Source organism: Hyperolius riggenbachi, unplaced genomic scaffold (assembly GCF_040937935.1).
Source record: "Hyperolius riggenbachi isolate aHypRig1 unplaced genomic scaffold, aHypRig1.pri scaffold_117, whole genome shotgun sequence".
Taxonomy (NCBI): Eukaryota; Metazoa; Chordata; class Amphibia; order Anura; family Hyperoliidae; genus Hyperolius; species Hyperolius riggenbachi.
The window spans coordinates 440,290-463,783 of record NW_027152342.1 but is presented as its reverse complement, the minus strand read 5'-3'; the positions used below and the strand labels follow the sequence as shown (position 1 = coordinate 463,783).

General features: G+C 45.4%; 1 protein-coding gene across 9 annotated transcripts in view; it reads right to left on the bottom strand.

Moving 5' to 3' along the window:
- LOC137543610 (coagulation factor XIII B chain-like) overlaps nucleotides 1–23,494 on the bottom strand; it is a 214,306-nt gene that overhangs the window by 12,105 nt on the left and 178,707 nt on the right. For 5 of the 9 annotated variants that reach the window (XM_068264713.1, XM_068264719.1, XM_068264716.1 and 2 more), the window contains 2 exons: nucleotides 21,561–21,680; nucleotides 2,263–2,379 (listed from right to left, as the gene is read on the bottom strand). The exons of 1 other annotated variant lie outside the window; for it this stretch is intronic. In XM_068264713.1, the coding sequence (XP_068120814.1) occupies nucleotides 2,263–2,379; nucleotides 21,561–21,680 (237 nt within the window). The remainder of the gene's footprint in view (nucleotides 1–2,262; nucleotides 2,380–21,560; nucleotides 21,681–23,494) is intronic. 3 more of the 9 variants (XM_068264715.1, XM_068264722.1, XM_068264720.1) reach the window with 2 other exon arrangements.

The window sequence follows — 23,494 nt, the reverse complement described above, 5'->3', positions numbered from 1 at the left end:
ATAATTTTGTGTCGACTTTGGGCGTGAATAGCAAAGCCCCCATGCATGCTATTGTCACCAAAATTGCTACATATGTTAAAGAGAACCTGTAACGAAAAAAGTTCCCCTGGGGGGTACTCACCTCAGGAGTGGGAAGCCTCAGTGTCCCAATGAGACTTCCCACTCCCCTTTAGCTGCAGGCAATCCAGCGCTGGGTCCCCCGAAGTGTCCGGCAATCCTCCCTTGACAAACCTGACAACAGCGCTGATTTATTTACATTTCCTGGCTCCAGATCTCTGTCGGGTCCACTCTACCGCGCAGGCTCAGGAGACATGCGCCTGTGCAGTAGAGCGGGCCGACTGCGATTGGATATCTCTGCCTATCTCCGAGCAGATAGCCGATACTGCGCATGCGTTGGAGCCAGGAAGGTAAATATTTACATCCCCGCTACTCGGGGAGATTTATCTCTGCCGCCGTGGGACCAAGGAGGATGGGGGAAGCCTCAATAGGATCTGGAGTCGTCCCCCACCCCAGGTGAGTACCCCCCAGGGGAGGTTTGTCTCATTACAGTTTTCTTTAAGGAGAATAGTGGGTACAAGACAAAAAAATTTTTTTTCAAAAGTACCTTGTAGTTTTTGAGAACATCGATTGAAAAATGCAAAAAAAAAAAATATTTTTAAATTCAGAGAAATTACAGTTTAGAAACCATTTTCTTTGCATTTTTAGTAATCAGTTTTCTCTTAACTCCAAGGGATTTTTGAAAAATTATTATTTTTTTTGACTTGTACCCACTCTTTTCCTTAACATATGTAGCAATTCTGGCAGCAATAGCATGTATGAAGTCTTTGCTATTAACTGCTTAAATCAGTACAAAATTAAGTGAATATTATGCAAAAAATTATGTGACATTATGAATGATTGCAATTACATACAAAATTCATTATGATTTTCCCCGAAATTCCGCATTACGATTCTGATGCGTAATTGCGTATTATGATGCTTAATTACTCATAGGCGTAATTTCTGCTCATTACTACAAAAATTATAGTTTTAGAAGACATCAATCTAAAACCTCCCTTGATGTTCCTGAGCCATTATGAGCCATAATTTTGCAATTATGACACAAAATCTTAATTTGCAATTTTACCACAATTCATAATTAAAGGGACTCCGAGCAGTGCAGAAACTATGGAAAGATGCATATCATTTTAAAGCTCTCTTTCTCCTCTTTCCAATGATATATAAACCGCTGCCCTACACCTTTTAGTTTTCGCTATTTTCGCGATTTAGGTGTCGCCAGAAAGAGGAGAAAGAGAGCTTTAAATGATATCCATATTTCCATAGTTACATTGTATTACACAGGCCGACTTTTTCTGCTGAATGGAGCTGCTGAAACTGGGGAAAAGTGTCATCCTGTGTAATACAAGTAACTACGGAAAGATGGATATCATTTTAAAGCTTTCTTTCTCCTCTTTCTGGCGACACCTAAATCGTCGCTCTACGCCTTTTAGTTTTCTTTATTTTCGCGATTGAAATCGTGCCCGCGGCAATTTCAATCGCGAAAATACCGAAAACTAAAAGGCGTAGGGCAGCGGTTTATATATCATTGGAAAGAGGAGAAAGAGATCTTTCCATAGTTTCTGCACTGCTCGGAGTCCCTTTAATGTTGTAATTCATAATGTTGCATCATAATTTTGCGTTAAATCATAGTTACATCCTTAATTTCCTGTTACTCATAATTTTAAAAGTAATCATTATTTTTTTTTTAATTAAGTGAAAATTGTACATAATTACAAATTGGCTATCATGAAAAATAATTATAATTACAGAAATCATTGTGACTATAAATCATATGTTTATAGTGGAAATTACGCAACATTCTGTGTCATTTTTCATGATTACGTGAGAGTATATGATTAATTTTTAATTATTATCGTAATTACAAAAATTGTACAACATTTTTGTAAAATCATAATTAGCATATTATGATCATTATTATAATTTAATTAGAATTTAAACACCCCTCCCTCCTCCCCTTTTTTGTTGAGAAAATGTGAAAAATTGGTTGTCTCTAACAAACTGAGAGAACATTTTCTTCCCCATTATTTCTCCCTCTGACACGCTGATTTCCTCATCAGTTCCGTCACCTCTCTTGTCCCCTCCCATTGCCCGCAGCCACAGGTCCCCATTCTAATATAATTACACAGTGAGGAATGGTGCATATGTCATTTCTCTTGTGGGATGTTCATTGGATTCATGGAAAGGCTTATGCCATTTACACACCACAATATTTTTCATCTGAGTCGTCTCTACAGTCGGATTCACCATCACAGCGCCAGACTTTGGGAATGCATGTTAAGTCATTACATTGGAATTCTTGGTAAGCGCAAGCTGAAGATCCTACAAGAAGCATCAGACATAGAATATAAGGATACATTCACTGATTCATGTGTGCACCTGTCCCTATTCATCATCATGGATGCAGAAGCGTAACAATAGACACTGCAAGGGATTCAGCCGCAGGGGGACCCAGAGGCCGCAGGGGGCCCCAAGGGGTAAGAAGTTTATTTTCCCTGTCCTGAGAAACTGACAACTAAGGGCACGGAGAGAAAAAGCTTTCTGCTCTTTGCACAATTGTTGTAATGACTGCATCTGCTCAGCCTCAAGTTTTGCAGACAAAGATTTGTAGACAGTCCCTACTCAGTGTTCATCAGGGTCTTGTGTACAGCACCCTGCCCCAGCCTCTCTACCTCCCTCCCCAAGTGCTCTGTACCGTAGTGATGCTTGAGGAGTCTGCAGAGCCAGTTCTGCTCCATCAGAGAAGGACAGAGTGAGTGGAATAAGCTGAGGCTGGGAGCACACTTGTCTGTCTTCTTTTCAAGTTTTCTGTGTGCATTTTTCTGTTTTCTGCGCACCGTGGGGTTGATTCACTAAACCGTGCTATGATAAATATCACACCTTATCAAAGATAACACACCTTATCAAAGATATCACACCTCAGGGGAGGACGATTGTGTCATTGCCAATTAGCAGGCATAAGTTCATAGCGCTCGCTATGCTACTCTGAAAAGGCGTGTTAACTTTGATAAGGTGTGATATCTTTAATAAGGAGTGATATCTGTCATAGCACGGTTTAGTGAATCAACCCCTATGTGTGTCTGTATGTGTGAAAACATGCACACTTATCACAGAAGCTAATGCAATTGATAGAGAAAATGCCTGCAGTGCTTGACTGCTGTCTGTTTTTCGCTGGGTTCACATATAACATGACGTTTTTTTCTGGTGTTTTCCACAGGTGCATTTGCGTTTCGGTCAAGCGTTTTTCATGCGTTTTGCGCTTCGCAGTTGTGAATTGCAATTGCGATTTTCCAGCATTTCTATGTGTTTTTACATGTTTGCAGTTTGCTAATAGAAAATGCATATGCGTTTTCTATGTGTTTTTTAAATTAAATATATGCAAATCATTAGGAAGACAGCAGGAAGCAGAAACACATCAGAGATCTTTACTTTTAAATTAAAAATGCATGGAAAATACAATGCATATGCGCTTCCATAGACTTTCATTATGTGCGTTTTGGCAGCCAGCCTGCATATTACGAAACACTGCAAGCATCTGCAGAACACTTACTGTAAATCACAGGTGGAACGCTGATCCTTCTGCGTCCCATAGACTAACATTGCTGCATAAAATGCAGCATTTTGCGCTCCGCAAGCGTTTCTGCCATGTGTACACCCAGCCTGAATCTGCATGGGGAAAACACATTCAAGTGTGCACTAGCCAACTGAATAACATTGGTTCTCAGTTTACCTATGCAGAAAAAGAGAGGGGGCCAGGGGGGGCCCATCCAAAGTTTTGCAGGGGGGAGGGCCCAGAGATTTCAAGTTATGCCCCTGCATGGATGACTTCAAGTTGACCTGACTACCGCATCCTTTATCAAATAAATGATGACTCCTCCGTGGAAAATTAAGATACATTCCAGCCAGAAACCCAAATTCTTTAAAACCCCTTCAGGTTCTGGGGTTTTTACCCCTTAAAGAGAAACTCCGACCAAGAATTGAACTTTATCCCAATCAGTAGCTGATACCCCCTTTTACATGAGAAATCTATTCCTTTTTACAAACAGACCATCAGGGGGCGCCGTATGACTGATATTGTGGTGAAACCCCTCCCACAAGAAACTCTGAGGATCGTGGTACTCCTGGCAGCTTCCTGTCTGTGAACTTTGTTGCATTGTGGGAAATAGCAGTTTACAGCTGTTTCCAACTGCCAAAAAAGCACGCAGCAGCTACATCACCTGCCAACAGTAAAAATGTCACCATGTAATAAATGTCAGAATGTAAATCAGGGATTTAACATTTTTTACAATGGGCAAACACTGACTAAATCATTTATACATAATTATTGTAAAAATGAAGCACTATTTTATTATATTATTTTCACTGGAGTTCCTCTTTAAGGGTAGGAACACACTAGGCAGAATCACATAGTGGAAAATGCATATGCAATTCTGCCTAGTGTGTTCCTACCCTAAGGTTTCCAATAAGTTTGGTATATCAGCTGTATCAGTATTGATACAGCAATCACTTTTTATTACCTATGCCATCAAACTGGTGCATGCATTGTATTTTTTATTTTTATTATTTTATTATTTTTAATCATCATTCAGCCCCTGATGAGTCATAACGATGAAACCGGAAGGGCAGAGCCTGGAACGCAGTGTGAGACACTGACTCCACGTGGATTTTTTCTATGTGCATTAACTGCTGTCTTTGTGAGTGGCATTTTTAATATATATTTTTTAAATAAAACAGTATTATGCTGTGGGAACCCTGTTTTTGAGTTTTTAAACGCTCTTTGCTGGTTCCATAGAGGGTCAGCCATTGCAGCTCTGCAGTAGAAAGTGCTTTGTCATTGTGTGACTCTGGGAGGGGAAAACAGGAGGAAAAGAGGCTTCGGCCAATCAGGCTGCATTAGTTATGCCTGACGGCAGGGCCGGGACGAAGCAGAGGCAGGAGAGGCTCCAGCCTCAGGGCGCAGTGTGGGAGGGGGCGCACAACTCACGCAGCTATCATTCCCCTATTGTATTTGAAGAGGGAAATAAGAAAAGGCAATACATGGCAGTGACTGTAAGCCAGATAACTAGAGAATAAGGTGTTGGGGGCCTCTAATAGCAATCAGTGCGTGATGGCTGGGGTGGGAGGGATGGAGGGGTGAGGGGCGCATGTGGGTGTCTCAGCCTTGGGTGTGGGAGGACCTTGTCCCGGCTCTGCCTGACGGGAAAGTAAAGAAGAAAAAAATAAAAACCTGCATGCCCTGCAACTTCCTTTGTGTGGCAGATATACCAAATAAGAGCCAGGAAAACTGGAGAATGATCTTTTATGGTGAAGAAAAGTAATGGTGCCCATAGATGGTACAATTGTTTTCATCCAATCTTACCATTTCTATGTAATATAAGGGAACTGTCTAAATTATCCTTTCAGTATATTCACTTAATTTACGCTTATACTACATAGAAATAGTAAGAATAGATCAAAAAAATTATACCATTTATGGGCATCATAAGAGTGATTTTTAACTATTGGATTGCCTAGTTAGCATCCTTATTACTACTTGTTTACCAGATAAAAATAAAGAATTGATTTTTGATCTTATGCCCAACAGTTACACTTAAACAACTTTTGTTGTTATATCTTAATATTTTCTCTATGACTAATACCGGACCGCACGCAACGCTTTTTTTTTGGGGGGGGGGGTCATTTTTTTGCATTCCCTGATTGGCCACATACTTCCGAGCTGACTCTGCGTGCTCTCATTGGTCCAATGTATAAAATCACATCTTTTCTGCCTGCCCCACTCCTGGGATGATGCGTTGTCACCCCCATTACCGAGAGTGCTGTACCATGTGGCATGTGTGTGGTGCTACGTGGCAGTGATGTACCTAGGGTATTTGACACCCGGTGCCGATTATCCACAGACCAACCCCCCCCCCCCCCGCCCAAAAAAAAAGTGACAGCTGTCTAAAGGTGGCCACTAATGATCCAATCTTTTTCATCCAATCTTACCATTTCTAGGTAATATAAGGTAACTGCCTAAATTGTCCATTCAATATATTAACTCCATATACCCTTGTACTACATAAATTTGGTAAAATTGGATGAAAAAGATTGGATCATTAGTGGCCACCTTAATACGTCTATAGTAGGGATTACATTGACTCCTATGAGGGAATCGGCTATGTACTCGTATAGCTCTGTGGAAGATGTCAGGGCTCTGTAGATACATAATATAATATGGTAGGGCAGGGGTGAGCCTGGGGTGCCTGGCACCTGGGTGCAAGATTTCCTCTAGCGCCTATGGGAGTGGTTAAATTAACCGCGCCCAACCACATAACCACACCCATGTCCTGCCTAATCACACCCACACCTTCCACCTCTTTACGCATGCATGTGATACCCCATTCCTACCCCTCTTCCATGGGCTTGCTCCTGGCTGGCTTTGGCTTCCTGCGAGTCTGCTAGTCTCTGGACTGACTCAGGCTGAGAGGCTCTGCGAGTGCGACGCAGTCACACACTGCGTATTTATGGCTGCCTGCTGCCACCCTACTCTCGCTCGCTGACGTCGGCTCCTCCCCCCTGCCAAGCCCAAGGTGGGCTGCCTGTATCTTTCCCGTTGTGCCACGCAGCCTGCCAGTGTTGCCACCCTTTCACGTTATTTTTACTGACAAATACCTAAAAATTTACTGAAAGATTTTTACTGACAAAATTCCCCCACTAAATGCACATAAGAGACAGCTTTTCCCCATGTAAATGCACGTAACAAGAGACCGCTTTTCACCAGTAAATGCACATAAGAGACCGCTTTTCCCCATGTAAATGCACATAACAAGAGACCACTTTTCCCCATGTAAATGCACATAACAAGAGACCGCTTTTCCCCATGTAAATGCACATAACAAGAGACCGCTTTTCCCCATGTAAATGCACATAACAAGAGACCGCTTTTCACCAGTAAATGCACATAACAAGAGACCGCTTTTCACCAGTAAGTGCACATAACAAGAGACCGCTTTTCACCAGCAAATGCACAGAAGAGACAGCTTTTCACCAGCAAATGCACAGAAGAGACAGCTTTTCACCAGCAAATGCACAGAAGAGACAGCTTTTCACCAGCAAATGCACATAATAAGAGACAGATTTTCACCAGTAAATGCACATAATGACAAACAGCCAGTGTCCCCAGAATATATAGCCAGGGATATATGTCCCCAGTATATGTAGGCAGGGGTATATGTCCCCAGTATATGTAGGCAGGGGTATATGTCCCCAGTATATGTAGGCAGGGGTATATGTCCCCAGTATATGTGGGCAGGGGTATATGTCCCAGCATATGAAGGCAGGGGTATATGTGCCCAGCATATGTAGCCAGGGGGTATATGTGCCCAGCATATGTAGCCAGGGGGTATATGTGCCCAGCATATGTAGCCAGGGGGTATATGTGCCCAGCATATGTAGCCAGGGGGTCTATGTGCCCAGCATATGTAGCCAGGGGGTATATGTGCCCAGCATATGTAGCCAGGGGGTATATGTGCCCAGCATATATAGCCAGGGGGTATATGTGCCCAGCATATGTAGCCAGGGGGTATATGTGCCCAGCATATGTAGCCAGGGGGTATATGTGCCCAGTCTAGGTAGCCAGGGGGTATAAGTGCCAAGTCTAGGTAGCCAGGGGGTATATGTGCCCAGCATATGTAGCCAGTGGGTATATGTGCCCAGCATATGTAGCCAGGGGGTATATGTGCCCAGCATATGTAGCCAGGGGGTATATGTGCCCAGTCTAGGTAGCCAGGGGGTATATGTGCCCAGTCTAGGTAGCCAGGGGGTATATGTGCCCAGTCTAGGTAGCCAGGGGGTATATGTGCCCAGTCTAGGTAGCCAGGGGGGTATATGTGCCCAGTCTAGGTAGCCAGGGGGGTATATGTGCCCAGTCTAGGTAGCCAGGGGGGTATATGTGCCCAGTCTAGGTAGCCATGTTCCCAGTCTAGGTAGCCAGGGGGGTATATGTGCCCAGTCTAGGTAGCCATGTGCCCAGTCTAGGTAGCCAGGGGGTATATGTGCCCAGTCTAGGTAGCCATGTGCCCAGTCTAGGTAGCCAGGGGGTATATGTGCCCAGTCTAGGTAGCCATGTGCCCAGTCTAGGTAGCCAGGGGGGTATATGTGCCCAGTCTAGGTAGCCATGTGCCCAGTCTAGGTAGCCAGGGGGGTATATGTGCCCAGTCTAGGTAGCCAGGGGGTATAGGGTCCCCGTTTAGGTAGGGTAGGTATAGGGTCCCCTCTAGCCGCCACCACCACCGCCGCCGCCGCCCCCCCTCCCCCTCACCTTTCCGCAGCTTCAGACCTCAATCAGCGGGCGACCCGACCAGTGAGAGGGCGCTGGACGCACCCGCTCTATATGCGGAAGTGATGTCACTTCCGCATATCAGTGCGGCGTGCTAGGTCCTAGCGCCCGCCCGCCTGATCGAGGTCTGACGCGGCGGCGCCGGTGGCTAGAGGGAGCGAGCAAGCTTCGGCCACAGGGGGAGAGCAGCGGCCGGGCGGCGCCTCTCAGAGGCAGGCGCCTGGGTGCCTTGCACCCGCAGCACCCGCCCAGGCTCGGCCCTGTGGTAGGGCATTAGACTAAAGGTGGGTACACATGTCAGATAAGTCTTTGGAAAATGAAAGATCACAGACCAATTTTCCCCCCTTCCACATAGTATGTGGTGAGCCATACCTACACAGTCTATTCTATGGAGCTGAACTCATCAGATAAAAATCTTTGCAGGATGATCTACACAAAGATGCTGTACACATTCATCCGTTCCTGCAAAATGCATTCATAGTCTATGATATCTGCAGATCATCATACACACCTTGTTTAACAGACATTCATCTGCAGATCAGATCCACCAGGATGGATCTTCAGATCGGCAGATAATTGTCTGATCTGCAGATGATTGTCCGTTAAACAAGGTGTGTATGATGATCTGCAGATATCATAGACTATCAATGCATTTTGCAGGAATGGATCTTTTGCTGGAACTGATCTTTTGCAGATACTGATCTTTTGTGTCTGTACAGCATCTTTGTGTGCAGCATCTTGCAAAGATTTCTATCTGATGGGGAGTTCAGCTCAATAGAATAGACTGTGTAGAGTATGGCTCTCATACTACATGGAAGGGGGTAAAATTGGTCTGTGATCTTTCATTTTCCAAAGACTTATCTTATGTGTGTACCCACCTTATGACTATGGTAGGATTACATTGTGAACTCCTCTGAGGACAGTCAGTGACATGACTATGTACTCTGTAAAGTGCAGCAGAAGATGTCATTGCTATATAAATACACAATATGGCAGGACATTAGACATTGGCTATGGTAGGGATTAGAGTGTGAGCTTCTTGAACTGTCTCCAGGACATTAGACATTGAGAGCTCCTCTGAATGTCTCCAGTCGAGACAGTGCCTGTTGACTGAGACTCCCCTTTTGCCTCTTGCCCTGCTCACTCTGTCTGTGTTGAAGGAAATGGTGGAATAGCGGCAGGTTGTGAGAGAAATGGTGAAATAACGGCAAAATGCCGTGACAGTGCTCACACATGAGGCCAAGAGGGAGTGTGTGAGAGAGTGTGTGAGAGAGTGTGTGAGAGAGTGTGTGTGTGTGTGTGTGTGTGTGTGTGTGTGTGTGTGTGTGTGTGTGTGTGTGTGTGTGTGTGTGTGTGTGTGTGTGTGTGTGTGTGTGTGTGTGTGTGTGTGTGTGTGTGTGTGTGTGTGTGTGAAAGAGTGTGTGTGAGTGAGTGAGAGTGTGTGTGAGTGTGTGTGTGAGAGTGTGTGTGTGTGTGAAAGTGTGTGTGTGTAAAAGTGTGTGTGTGTAAAAGTGTAAATGTGTGAGTGTGAGAGAGAGTGTGTGTGTGACGTTACCGCCACCGAGTACCACTGTTGCTGCCGCTATTCCACACTGTCCCAGGTGGCCAGGTCGGGCATCCATTCACTGCTTCCAGCGATGGCTCCCAGCATGCAACACAGGAAAAGGCTGGAATTTAACTGTGTCATGAACCGATGTGACTAATGGCGGGGGTCTGAGCAATGCCAATGATGCAGGTGGAGTAGATACTGTGCTGGCTGTAGCTCAGCCTCAGGCAGAAGCTGCATAATTTATTGACTTCCATCAGCAGTCCAGTCTCCAGCCAGAAAGGTATATAATGCAGGGCTGCCAACCTAATTTCTAATTTTTCACAGACAAAAAGCCCAAAAAATAAGGACACCCCAAATTTTAGATGGACAGGGGGCAGAGTCAGCAGCGTACTTTTAAGGAGAGCTGTGGGTGGGTCTAAACTGGCACCTTTATTCATTTTTTAGTATTTAAATAGTGCTGTCATCTTCAGGGCTGTGGAGTCGGAGTCGTGGTTTCATAAACTGAGGAGTCGGAGTCTGATGATTTTTGTACAAAATCCACAGCTCTGGTAAGTATTAGACTAAGGAGTCGGAGTCGAGGAGTCGGAGCAATTTTGGGTACCCGGAGTCGGAGTCGAGGTTTCATAAACTGAGGAGTCGGAGTTGGAGTCGGAAGATTTTTGTACCGACTCCACAGCCCTGGTCATCTTCCACAGTGCTTTACAGTCATGTCACTATCCTCAGAGGTGCTCACAGTCACCTGCCAGCGTGCAAATAGTTCAGTGGGGGATGCTTAATCATTTGTTTAGTTTAGAAACAATATACACTGGATTCACAGTCTGTGGCTCAGCATATCCTGTCAGATCATCCAGAGGAGGTACAGCTCATAAGGTTATAAATATTACCTGTACTCCTGGTTACTACAAGTCTCAGCATGCTCTGACAGGACTTGCTGGCCCATGTTTCCAGAGGTGTATAAGTATTTGCCTCTAAAGGGTTAAGCCATAGAAAAAACAAGTGGCAGGAGCCAGGAGGAGACCCGAGTGATTAGTAACACAGAGGGGGTCAGAGAGATATCTGCAGATCAGCAGACCTCCTTCCATGCATGTTTCCTGCCTGTGTTGTCTATCAGCAGCCCCCACCCTACACACCTAAGCAAGCTGATAATAATGCTAGTCTCACACAGACAAGCTGTCCTGGAGGGCGCTTTGCAAATACAAAGTGCAGTGCCCTGGGGAAAAATCACCTCTCCTGCTCTATCTCTCCTCCCAGGACATAATTCACACAGTGATACCAGCTGGGGAGTGGGGAGAACAAGGAGCCTCACTAAGCTGCAGAACTCTCAGTCCCCGGGATTTTTCTACTCTTCTCCCCTCAGTCTTGCCCTAAAGTCCATCTACAGAGCTGTATACAGCAAAGCAATAGTGTTGTCCGAATCATGAACGATTCGGATCTTTGATCCGAATCTATTTTGTGAGTCGAATCATCCGAATCATCAAAATGAGTGATTCAGGTCGCAAAAGGGGCGGGGCCAGGAGTGACACGCCCCCTCTCAGCGGGCAGCGGGGTCCTGGAAGCAGAGCAGAGATGGATCGCTCTGTTGGAGGGGACTCAGAGGAGCCAGCCTTGCAGGGACAGGTAGAGGGGACATCAGTGCCACTGCCAGATATGTGTAGAGAACACATACTGGCTATAACGTGCTGCTCATTATAGGCTGTCTGTTCCGTAGTTGTGCACAGTGAACACATTGGAAGCTTTTAGCACAGCTCAGTAACTTTGCAGGCACTGTGATTGCAGGGCAATATGATCCTCCTGCGCTCGCTCTATACAGCTGCACTTCACTTCTGGGAATGCTTTGGGGGAATGCTTTCTTTCACTGTGCGACGTTTCCATTCAAGGTACACAGATGAACATGTAGGTGAAATACATGTAAAGCATATGATTGCAGCATGTGGGTATTGTGTGCAAACAAACATTTCTGCTCTCTGCTCGTCCCTCCTCCCTTCTCTGTCCACTCCCTGCTAGTCATTTACCCCCCACCCCACCCCATGCTTCCCTTGTAAAATGATCCGGATCTTTTCAATGATCCGATTCGAATCATCCGGATCATTGAAAAGATCCGAACTTCCCATCTCTACAAAGCAACTCACAAGCCACGCTGCTCTCTCAGTCCCCTGCACGCTGTTGCTTCCTGGTCAGATGTGTGTGGGCGGCTCCCTCTCTGTTTTCATTGGAGGGAGAGAGGAGCCAGCACCAAAGCCTATCACTAATTGGAGGGAGGAACAAAGGAGGTACGGACTGCGGAGGCTCTATTGACTTCTGCAGCTACACGGGATCAGCCAGTGCCACCACAGATTGCACGGTTTGGCAACCATGATATAATTAAAGTACAGTACTGGGCTGGCCTTTTTGACACCCCCTTTTGCATGTGACACCCGGTGCACCACGCCCCACTGCGCCCAATTAACGGTACGCCACTGCTACGTGGTACATGCACTCTGTAAAGGGGGTGACAGCAGATGGCGCTTGTAGTTGCGCCAGCGGGATAGCTGAGAATTTAAACAGCACAGGCACTGATCAATCATGTCAGACCAAGATACTCAATCGATGCATTCAACCAATTTCAGCCCATAATTAATCAAATAATCAGGCGGACATGTTGCAGCACTGATTTTAGTCCGATTTTCAGGGGTGTAACAATGGCCCCTGCAAGGGGTGCTGCCACAAGGGGGGCCTTAAGTGGAGAAGCCTGAGGGGGGGGGGGGGCTGGCTCTGGGGCCCTCCAGGGCCATTTTTAGTGGCAAGAGGGGGCGCAGTGCAGGAAGGGGGAGCAGCAGGCACAAACAGAGGCGAGGAGGGAGGGGACCCTCCTCCCCAAACTCAGACTACTATCAGCGCCCCCCCCTCCAATAACCAAACCTGGGGGGCCCATCCAAAGTTTTGCAGGGGGCCCAGTGGTAGTTAGGCCCTTGCCGATTTGATAGAATTAAGGCATGAGATGGTTGAGCAATCTGCAAAATTGCCATATGTATGGGCACCTTTACACTCCGGAGCTCTCTAAGTATTTATATAGATATACTAGCTGATTGCCCGGCGTTGCCCGGGTATGTATTTGGCTAGTGTTGGCTCCGCCCACTTTTTCTAACCCTAACACACAATTACTCAATAACCAAGTTTGTGGGCTTTGCAGTCTTTGGAATCAATAATTTGCATTGAAAATGAAAAAAATCTGATTGGCTGTTTGTGGCTCCACCCTCTTTTCTGAATTTGAACCCCAGTCACCCAATGACCAACTGTAGCAGGTTTAAGGCCTGTGTCATTAACAGTGCAAGAATGGCAGCAATTAAATATTCCCCTCAGTGGCGTCCCTTTAATAGGGCGCAGGGGAGCGTCCCGCACCGGGTGACACAGCTGAGGGGGGTGTCAAAAACGTCAGCCAGCCTAATAGCCAAATAATTTAAAACACCTGGCTGGCTGACTAATTACACGGAGCGGAGCCGGAGCCTTGCTGCAGGCAGCCTCTCTTCATGTTAATTAGGCAGGGGGGCAGGGCAGCAGGCACACGCTCCCTCCCCTCCTGCAATAGGCTTCTGGGCTTGCTTGCTAGAGTGTCGGAGACTCGGCCCCGCCTCCGCATCGGGACTTCCGCTTAAATTCCGGCTTCCAGCCCCTGTTGCATGCTGGGGCTGCCGGAGCGGAAGTGGAGTGCGCGGGGCCGTCCGCGGTGAGCAGCGTGTTGTGGACAGGGCAGGCCTGGGCTGGCTGGCACAGCATGGATGGAGGAGCAGAGGCGGCATGAAAGGCCAGGCACGGAGCGTGGTACTCGGCGGCCATCCGGCAGTCAGGGGGCACACAATGGACGCTGCACAGCAGCAGCACACACAGCTTGCTGCACTGCATGACGCTGGCCGGTGACCTGCCGCCAAGTACCACGCTTCTTCTGCTATGCGCCTTTCCTGCTCCTCTTCACACAGACTGCTGCAGCTGGAGACTGAGTGAGCGCCTCGGTGGGCATTGGGCAGTTTGAGAGGGGGCAAAAATGCGGGCCACACCAGGAGGAAAGCACCTGACCTTGCCTGGCGCCATCATGTCTGAGGTGCCTGAACTGAAGACTGACACTGAGTCTGACTCACCACCAATCAGCATCCATCACCCCTGTGTGACCCCACAAGTAAGTAATGTAGTGTGTTTACTACTGTGATTGTCTGCCAGATTTTGTGGTGCTCAGCTCAGCTAGCTGGCACTAAATGTGGTGTGTGTTCACTGTGTTGTGTATATGTAATGCCATGTGCACTGCAGGCAGCCAGCCAGATGACCAAGTGCTACTGCAGTCCAGAGAGCAGATCAGACAGAGTAGCAGTGGATAGAGCCAGTCCAGAGGTTGCCAGTGCCAGGTTGGTATGAGGTGGGGACTGGGGATGTGCTGGGGGCTGGGGCTGCCTGTGCCAGAAAATGGTGTGTTTACTATTGTGATTGTCAGACTTTGGTGCTCAGCTAGCAGGCACTAAATGTGGTGTGTGTGTGTGTGTGTGTGTGTATATAATTCCATGTGCACTGCAGCCATTGAGCCAGATGACCAAGTGCTACTGCAGTGCAGAGAACAGACCAGACAGAGTAGCAGTGGATAGAGCCAGTCCAGAGGGTGTGTGTGTGTGTGTGTGTCCCTGCTTGCAGATGGATGATAATCGATGATTACATCCAACCTGACTAGCAGTGTAAAGCAGCCCATACACTCAGCCGATTTTCTGGCCAACCGATCGATCCCGATCGACCGATCGATTGCAAATCGGTTGGCCAATCGACCGATCGACGGCCGATTTCGATCGATTTCGATGGATTTCCATCGAACTTGCAGGGTGGAAAATTTAGGTCGAGTGTATGGGCACCTTTAGTCCAGAGTCTGCCAGTGGCTGGTTGGGAGCTGGGGCTTACCAAACTTGCATGAATGGATGATTGAATACTGTATGTCCTGTCTCAGTCACCTCCAGAGCATTGGTTAGAGCCAGAGGAGGCTGACTAAAGGTGCCCATACACTCGTCAGATTGGCAGCAGATAGATAAGAAATGCATCTGATGATCTATCTGATGCGTTTTTAGAACATTTTTTACCAGGATAGAATTCCAATAGATTTCAGTTTGAAATCTGTTGAAATTCGATCTGATGGCATTTTTTTGCCATCAGATTTCCATTAAGGCCAATGCAAACTGATAAGCAATCTCATCAGATCGACCTAAATTTTCCACCCTGCAAGTTCGATGGAAATCCATCGAAATCGATCGAAATCGGCGGTCGATTGGCCAACCGATTTGCAATCGATCGATCGAATCGGGATCGATCGGTCGGCCAGAAAATCGGCTGAGTGTATGGGCTGCTTTAGGCTAATGGTATGAGGGGGGGCTAGCTGAGCATGAGCAAGCCAGGCATGAATGGATGCTTGATTCTTTTAATGGCTAATCTTGGTGAGAATGAGATCACTTGCTTGTGTGCAATGCAGCATTGTCACTTTCATCTCAATCACTGATCTCAATGTAATGGTAAGCCCTGCCATGGTTATAACTTATAGTGATATAAAATATGCCCTAACCTAATGTAGAGCAGCACTGACAAATCTTCAGGGCTTTAGAGTCGAATTAAGGTGCATACATGTCAGATTTTTTAAAACTACAGGTGGTCGTTCTGATAGTTTCCACGCGAGTACAGGCTGTGACCGAATCAGTTGAGATCAGTCTGACAGCCTGTACTCACTTGGAACTGCTGTCAGAATGGCCGCACCGCGGGCAGGTGTGATAAACCGTAGTTTGAAAGTCTTGCGTGTGTACGTGCATTTAGTAGCAAAATCCTGACTCCTCAATTTAGGATTCCACAGACTGCTCTAATTTGCAAGTTACTGTTGATTAACTTAAAAGTGAACCTTAAGTCAAAATAAGACTTGCTCACCTGGGGCTTCCCTCAGCCCCTGCAGCTGTCCGGTGCCCTCGCAGACACTCACTAATCCTCTGGTACCCTGCTGCCAGCTAGTTTCATTTTTCCTGTCAGGACTGGCCACGCGTAGCTTTCTCTGCATTCCCAACTGTAATTAGCGCTGTTGCGGCCACAATGCGTACAAAATAAACACATTGCCGCATATCTACGCGTAGGTAATGCGGCAACGTGTATCTTTGTATGCGTTTCGGCCCACAATAGCGTTAATTAGTCGGGAATGCGGAGAAAGCTACGCATGGCCAGTCCTGACGGCAAAAACGAAACTAGCTGACAGCGGGGGACCGAGGATTAGTGAGTGGCTGCAAGGGCACCGGACAGCTGCAGGGGGCTGAGGGAAGCCCCAGGTGAGTAATTTTTTTTTGTGTTTGTTTGACTTGAGGTTCACTTTATGGTATATAACATAAAAATCATCCCTTCACTGCCACCGTAACCAGTAATTTTAAATGGAAACTGAAGTGAGGCTTCCAAATGTGTTCACTTTTAAACAGTACCAGTTACCTATAGACCTTGACCAAGCATGCAGATCAGGTGTTTCAAGTATGACATTATTATCAAATCTGAACAGATTACCAAAATGTTTGTTGCTGGTATGTGCATCAGACATTACTGCAGCCAAATAGATCAGCAGGGCTGGCAGGCAACTGGTATTTAGAAGAAAATAAATATGGTATCCTCTTCCTTTTGTTTAATTTTTTTTAGTTGTCCTGAGGAGTTTCACCGTGAACTATGTCCTCTTTGCTGTAAAGGGTACACAACAGTATAATTTAAAGGGAACCTTAACAGAGGGATATTGGTGTATCCTTATAAACAATGCTGGTTGCTTGGCAGTCCTGCTGATCTCTTTGGTTGTAGTAGTGCCTGAATCGCACACCTGAAACAAGCATGCAGCTAATCCAGTCTGACTTCAGTCAGAGAACCTGCTCTGCATGCTTGTTGAGGGGCTGTAACTGAAAGTATTAGCCTGTTTCCACTACATGCAGATTCTGCTTTCAGAAAACTGACTCCAATGAATGCCTATGGGAAATCTGCATCAGAAAAATCACGTTCAGTGGAAACAGGCCCATAGGCATTCATTGGAGTCAGTTTTCTGCATGCAGAATCTGCGTGTAGAGGAAACAGGCCCTAGAGACACAGGATCAGCAGAAGAGTCAGGCAACTGGTGGTATTTTAAAAGGAAAGATCCATATCCTTCTCAGTTAGGCTCACTTTAAACAAACATTTCTTTGTTATAGCTGATACAAATCCTACAATCTGCACGGTTTCTAGTACTTCCGAATTCATGAAAGCAGACATTTTAACATCCCATGGTTTTGAATGAGTTTATCTGCCATCTCTGCAATGGCATGGGACACAGACAGCTGGCAATGTAATGTGACACAGGAGAGCTCAAATTACAACATGTGATTAGACCCAACTGGGGGGGAATTAAACTGGCTAAACATTTGTTTTCCTTATGTTCTGTGCAAGAGTTCAGGTCCACTTGAAGGACAGAGGAATGTACACTCACCTAAAAGATTATTAGGAACACCATAGTAATAGTGTTTGACCCCCTTTTGCCTTCAGAGCTGCCTTATTCTACATGGCATTGATTCAACAAGGTGCTGATGTTTTTTTTTTTTGTTTTTGTTTTTTTTTTTTTAGAAATGTTGGCCCATATTGATAGCATCTTGCAGTTGATGGAGATTTGTGGGATGCACATCCAGGGCACGAAGCTCCCATTCTATCACATCCCAAAGATGCTCTATTGGGTTGAGATCTGGTGACTGTGGGGGCCATTTTAGTACAGTGACCTCATTGTCATGTTCAAGAAACCAATTTGAAATGATTCGAGCTTTGTGACATGGTGCATTATCCTGCTGGAAGTAGCCATCAGAGGATGGTTACATGGTGGTCATGAGGGGATGGACATGGACAGAAACAATGCTCAGGTAGCCTGTGGCATTTAAACAATGCCCAAATGGCACTAAGGGGCCTTAAGTGTGCCAAGAAAACAGCCACAGTGGTAACAAGGCATGATGTATCCATGTTCTCATTCTGTTTATGCCAAATTCTGACTCTATCGAGACTCATCAGACCAGGCAACATTTTACCAGTCTTTAACTGGCCAATTTTGGTGAGCTTGTGCAAATTGTATTTTTTTTTTCTTTTCTATTTTGTAGTGGAGATGAGTGGTACCCGGTGGGGTGTTCTGCTGTTGTAGCCCATCCGCCTCAAGGTTGTGCATGTTGTGGCTTCACAATTGCTTTGTTGCATACCTCAGTTGTAACGACTTGATATTTCAGTCAACGTTGTTCTATCAGCTTGAATCAGTCGGGCCATTCTCCTCTGACCTCTAGCATCAAGTCATTTTCACCCATAGGACTGTGTCCAACAGTTTGCCTGTATGTGTAACCCTCTCAATTACCTACACTTTTTTTTTTTGGGGGGGGGGGGGTGTCTACCAATGATGAGCACCGGGTGCAAAATACCCTAGGTACGCCACTGATTCCCCTTGAGAAGCAATAGGTGAAGTTTGATTCACTTTTGTAGGCTCCACCCACTTTTCTGAATATTTAACCCAGTCACCCAGTGACCAACTGTGCAAAGTTTGAGAACCCTGCCATTAACAGTGTAAGAATGGCTGCAATAGACATTTTCCCAGTGAAATTTGTATTTGTCTCCACCCACTAATGACCTGGAACTGCCCGCCCGTGTATGTATTTGACCGGTTTTGGCTCCGCCCACTTTTACTAACCCTAATGCACAAACACTCAATGACCAAGTTTGTGAGCTTTGGGGTCTTTGGCATCAATAATTTGTATATTCCCATAGAAATTAAACAAATCAGATTGGCTGTTAGCGGCTGCGCCACTCTCCAACATTTGAACCCCAGTCACCCAATGACCAACTATAGCAGGTTTGAGGCATCTGCTACAGCCCTGTTTCTATGGGCGTGCGATACGTGCAATCGCCCGGGGCGCTTTATTGTGCTGCAGGAGGGGGGGGGGGCGCCGGAGCGGGGGAACGGCCATAATAGTTATAACTCACCTTCTTCATACGTTCCCCCACAGTTTCAATATCTTTCCTCTCCCGGCGTCTGTCGCCTGGTAACAACACCCCCTGTGATGACGTACCGCATGTCATCACAGGAAGCGCTGTTACTAATTAGATAGATGCCGGGAAAGGAAGGACATTGAAGCAGCGCGGGTTCGGCGGAAGCAGGTGAGTTATTACTATTATGTCCGCTCCCCCCGCTCCTGCGCCCAACTCATGCCGCCCATACCTAACTAACCTAAACTGCGGGATCCTACCTAACACCTATATTGCGGGGCACCTACCTAACTAACCTAAACTGCAGGAACCTACCTAGCTAATCTAAACTGCAGGAACCTACCTATTTAACCTAAACTGCACGAACCTACCTACCTAACAAACCTATACTGCGGGAACCTACCTAACTAACCTATACTGCGGGAACCTACCTAACTAACCTATACTGCGGGAACCTACCTAACTAACCTATACTACGGGAACCTACCTAGCCAAGCTATACGCCGGGAACCTACCTAACTATCCTATACTGCCGGAACCTACCTATATAACCCATACTGGGGGAACCTACCTATCGAACCCATACTGGGGGAACCTACCTATCAAACCTATACTGCGGGAACCTACCTATCTAAACTATACTGCGGGAACCTACCTATCGAACCTATACTGCGGGAACCTACCTATCGAACCTATACTGCGGGCACCTACCTATCTAAACTATACTGGGAGCACCTACCTATCTAACCCACACTGGTGGCAACTATACAGGCTACCCTATACTGGAGGCACCTACGTAGCTAACCTGTACAACCTGTACTGTGGGCACCTATGCCTGGCTCCATGGGGGGGGATTTTCCCTTTGAAAATCAACAGGTGAATTTTGATTGGCTATTATAGGCTCCACCCACTTCCCTGAATATTAATCTCAGTCACCCAGTGACCATCTTGGCAAAGTTTGAGATCCCTGCCATTAACAGTGAAGAAGGGCTGCAGTTTACATTTTCCCAGTGAAATTTGTTTTTGGCTCTGCCCACTTTTTGTAAACTGGACACACAGTCACTCAATGACCATGTTTGTGAGCTTTGGGTCCTTGGCATCAATAATTTGTATTTTCCCAGTGAAATGAAACACATCTGATTGGCTGTTTGTGGCTCTATCCCAGGCATGGGCAAACTTGGCCCTCCAGCTGTTAAGGAACTACAAATCCCACAATGCATTTGCCTTTATGAGCCATGACTGTGGCTGTCAGACTCCTGCAATGCATTGTGGGACTTGTAGTTCCTCAACAGCTGGAGGGCCAAGTTTGCCCATGCCTGCTCTATCCCCTTTTCTGAATTTGAATCCCAGTGACCCAATGACCAACTGTATCAGGTTTGAGGATTGTGCCATTAATAGTGCAAGAATGGCAGCAATTTTAATATTCCCTTTGAAAATCAACAGGTGAATTTTGATTGGCTGTTGTAGGCTCCACCCACTTTCCAAAATCTTAATCTCATTCACCCAATGACCAACTGTGCAAAGTTTGACAACCCTGCCATTAACAGTGTAAGAATGGCTGCAGTTTATATTTTCCCTGTAAAATTTGTTTTTGGCTCCACCCACTTTGTGTAACCTTGTCACACAGTCACTCAATGACCAATTTTGTGAGCTTTCAGGTTCCTGGCATCAAAAATGTGTGAATGGAAGCAGTTTATCCAGCAAAGAAATCTGATTGGCTGTTTGTGGCCCCGCCCCTTTAGTGAATTTGGACCCCAGTCACCCAATGACTGACTGCAGCAAGTCTGAAGCCTCTGTCATAAACAGTGTAAGAATGGCAGCAGTTTAAATATTCCCTTTTAAATGCAATAGGTGAATTTTGATTGGCTGTTGTAGGCTCCACCCACTTTCCAAAATCTTAATCTCATTCACCCAGTGACCAAGTGTGGCAAGTTTGAGAACCCTGCGATTAACAGTGTAAGAATGGCTGCAGTTTACATTTTCCCATTTAAAATGAATGGCTGAATTTTGATTGGCTGTTTTATGCTCCGCCCGCTTTTCCTGGATTTGTAACCTCAGTCACCAAGTGACCAACTGTGCCAAGTGTGGGGACTCTGGCTTGATTACTGTGAGAATGGCAGCCTTTTACATTTTTTCCATTAGCTTGAATAGGTGAAATCTGATTTGCTGTTTGTAGCTCCGCCCAGGTGTGCAGGGGGGACGCGAGACCCCCAGAACATATCATCCCAGGTAGTAAGGGATCTGCATACCAAGTTTCGTTCAAATCGGTCAAGGGGTTTTCGAGTGATCGCGGCACATACACACACACACACACACACACATACACACACACACATACATACATACATACATCCGATTTTATATATATAGATTTAGTTGTACATTATTGATTCACATACTGAATGTTGTAACATACTGTTTGTTGTTTGCTGTGTGGTTTGTTGGTCAAATCTTAGTTTTGTAACTTTTTTTCACCATTTGTTGTGATTTTTTTCACTGTTATATACAGTATATTGTATATTGAATGTTCACCGAATAAACGTGTTCTTTCTACACTTAAGTCTCACATCCTAAATATGGCAAAGTCTGGTCAGCTGTGTACAGCAGTAACACCTGCAGCAGGAACTAGAATCTTCACACACTCACCACAGTCCTGTTCATCAGACATGTCCCCGCAGTCATCAGAGCCATCACACTTCTTGCTTAGAGGAACACAACTTAGATTTTTACAGGTAAATTCTTTCTCTGGATCACATTTTGTTTGTTCTGCAAATTCAAATCATGCAGGTTTAGGAACTCACAGAATTCAAATGCTATCCTCATCAGAGGTGGTGACTTAAACCCATTCAGGCTCCGTCGTTTTCACGTGAGAAATGTTCACCTCCCATTCATTAGCCTATAACTTTATCACTACTTATCACAATGCACTGATCTATATCTTGTTTTTTCCGCCACCAATTAGACTTTCTTTGGGGGGTACATTTTGTTAAGAGCCACTTTACTGTAAATGCATTTTAACAGGAAGAATAAGAAAAAAATGGAAAAATTCATTATTTCTCAGTTTTCAGCCATTATAGTTTTAAAATAATACATGCCTCCATAATTAAAACTCACGTATTGTATTTGCCCATATATCCCGGTTATTACACCGTTAAAATTATGTCCCTATCACAATGTATGGCGACAATATTTTATTTGGAAATAAAGGTGCATTTTTTCCATTTTGCATCTATCACTATTTACAAGTTTAAAATAAAAAAAATATAGAAATATTTCATCTTTACATTGATATTTAAAAAGTTTAGACCCTTAGGTACATATTTACATGTTTTTTTTTTTTTTTTATTGTAATGGGTTTTTTTTTTTATACTAAACATTTTATTTGGGTACTTTTGGGAGGGTGGGACGTAAACAATAGATTTATAATGTAAATGTGTGTTAATTCTGTTTTTTTTTGTTTTTTTTTCAGGTGTAGTATTACTTTTTGGCCACAAGATGGCGGCCATGAGTTTGTTTACATGACGTCACTCTAAGCGTAGCACGCGCTTAGAGTGACGCATCAGGAAGAAGACGGCCAGAAAAAGCTCAGCTTCCGAGAGAAGCTGTCGCTTTTTCAGCGGGGGAGAGGAATCAATGATCGGGCTCCGTAGCCCGATACATTGATTCCTTGGCTACCGAATCCGCGGCCGGGAGTGCGCGTGCACGCGCACGATCAGCCGTGGGGGCGCGCGGTAGCGCGCATGGTTCCTGGACGTAGAAACTACGTCCAGGAACCAAAATAGGTTAAAGAGACACTGAAGCGAAAAAATAATTATGACATAATAATTTGTATGTGTAGTACAGCTAAGAAATAAAACATTAGAAGCAGAGGCATGAGTCTAATATTGTTTCCAGTACAGGAAGAGTTAAGAAACTCCAGTTATCTATGCCAAAGAGCCAATGAGCTTTCAAACTCGCAGAGAGCTCTGTCTTCTGAAGCTTATTATCTCAAGTGTCAGTCACTGTATTGTTTTTTTTTCTCTGCAGAGGACAGTTCAAAAGTTCACTGGCCTGCTCTGTAAAATCATTTTGAATTTTGAGTAGTGTGTAAACTGCAAATATTAGAGAATCATGCATTGTTATAAAAAACACTATATAACTGAAAATAAAAATATGAGAATATTTTCTTTGCTACTAATGTTCTAGTAATTATCCGTACTACACAATAAATTCATTATATCATTTTTTTATTTGTTATTTTGCTTCAGTGTCTCTTTAACCATCTAACCATTCTCTCTCCCCCGACCTGCCCGCTACCCCTCCGGCTCGGCAGCCGCCCCTAGAAGTTTGCCGCCTGAGGCAAATGTTTCACCCCGCCTCATGAGCGGGCCGGCCCTGATCATAGGTGTGAGACTGTGAAATAAAATGCCAGCCATGACTATAGTAGTAAAGGTAATGATTAAGTGAGGGTGTGTACGTGTGGCTCCTTCAAAATATAGGCATGCAGATTGGGTAATATGAAAACTATCAAGCACAGAAAGTTTGTTGGTACTGCAGTAATAGTGAGAGAGGATGAGGGGGGGGGGGAGGTGCCATCTGGC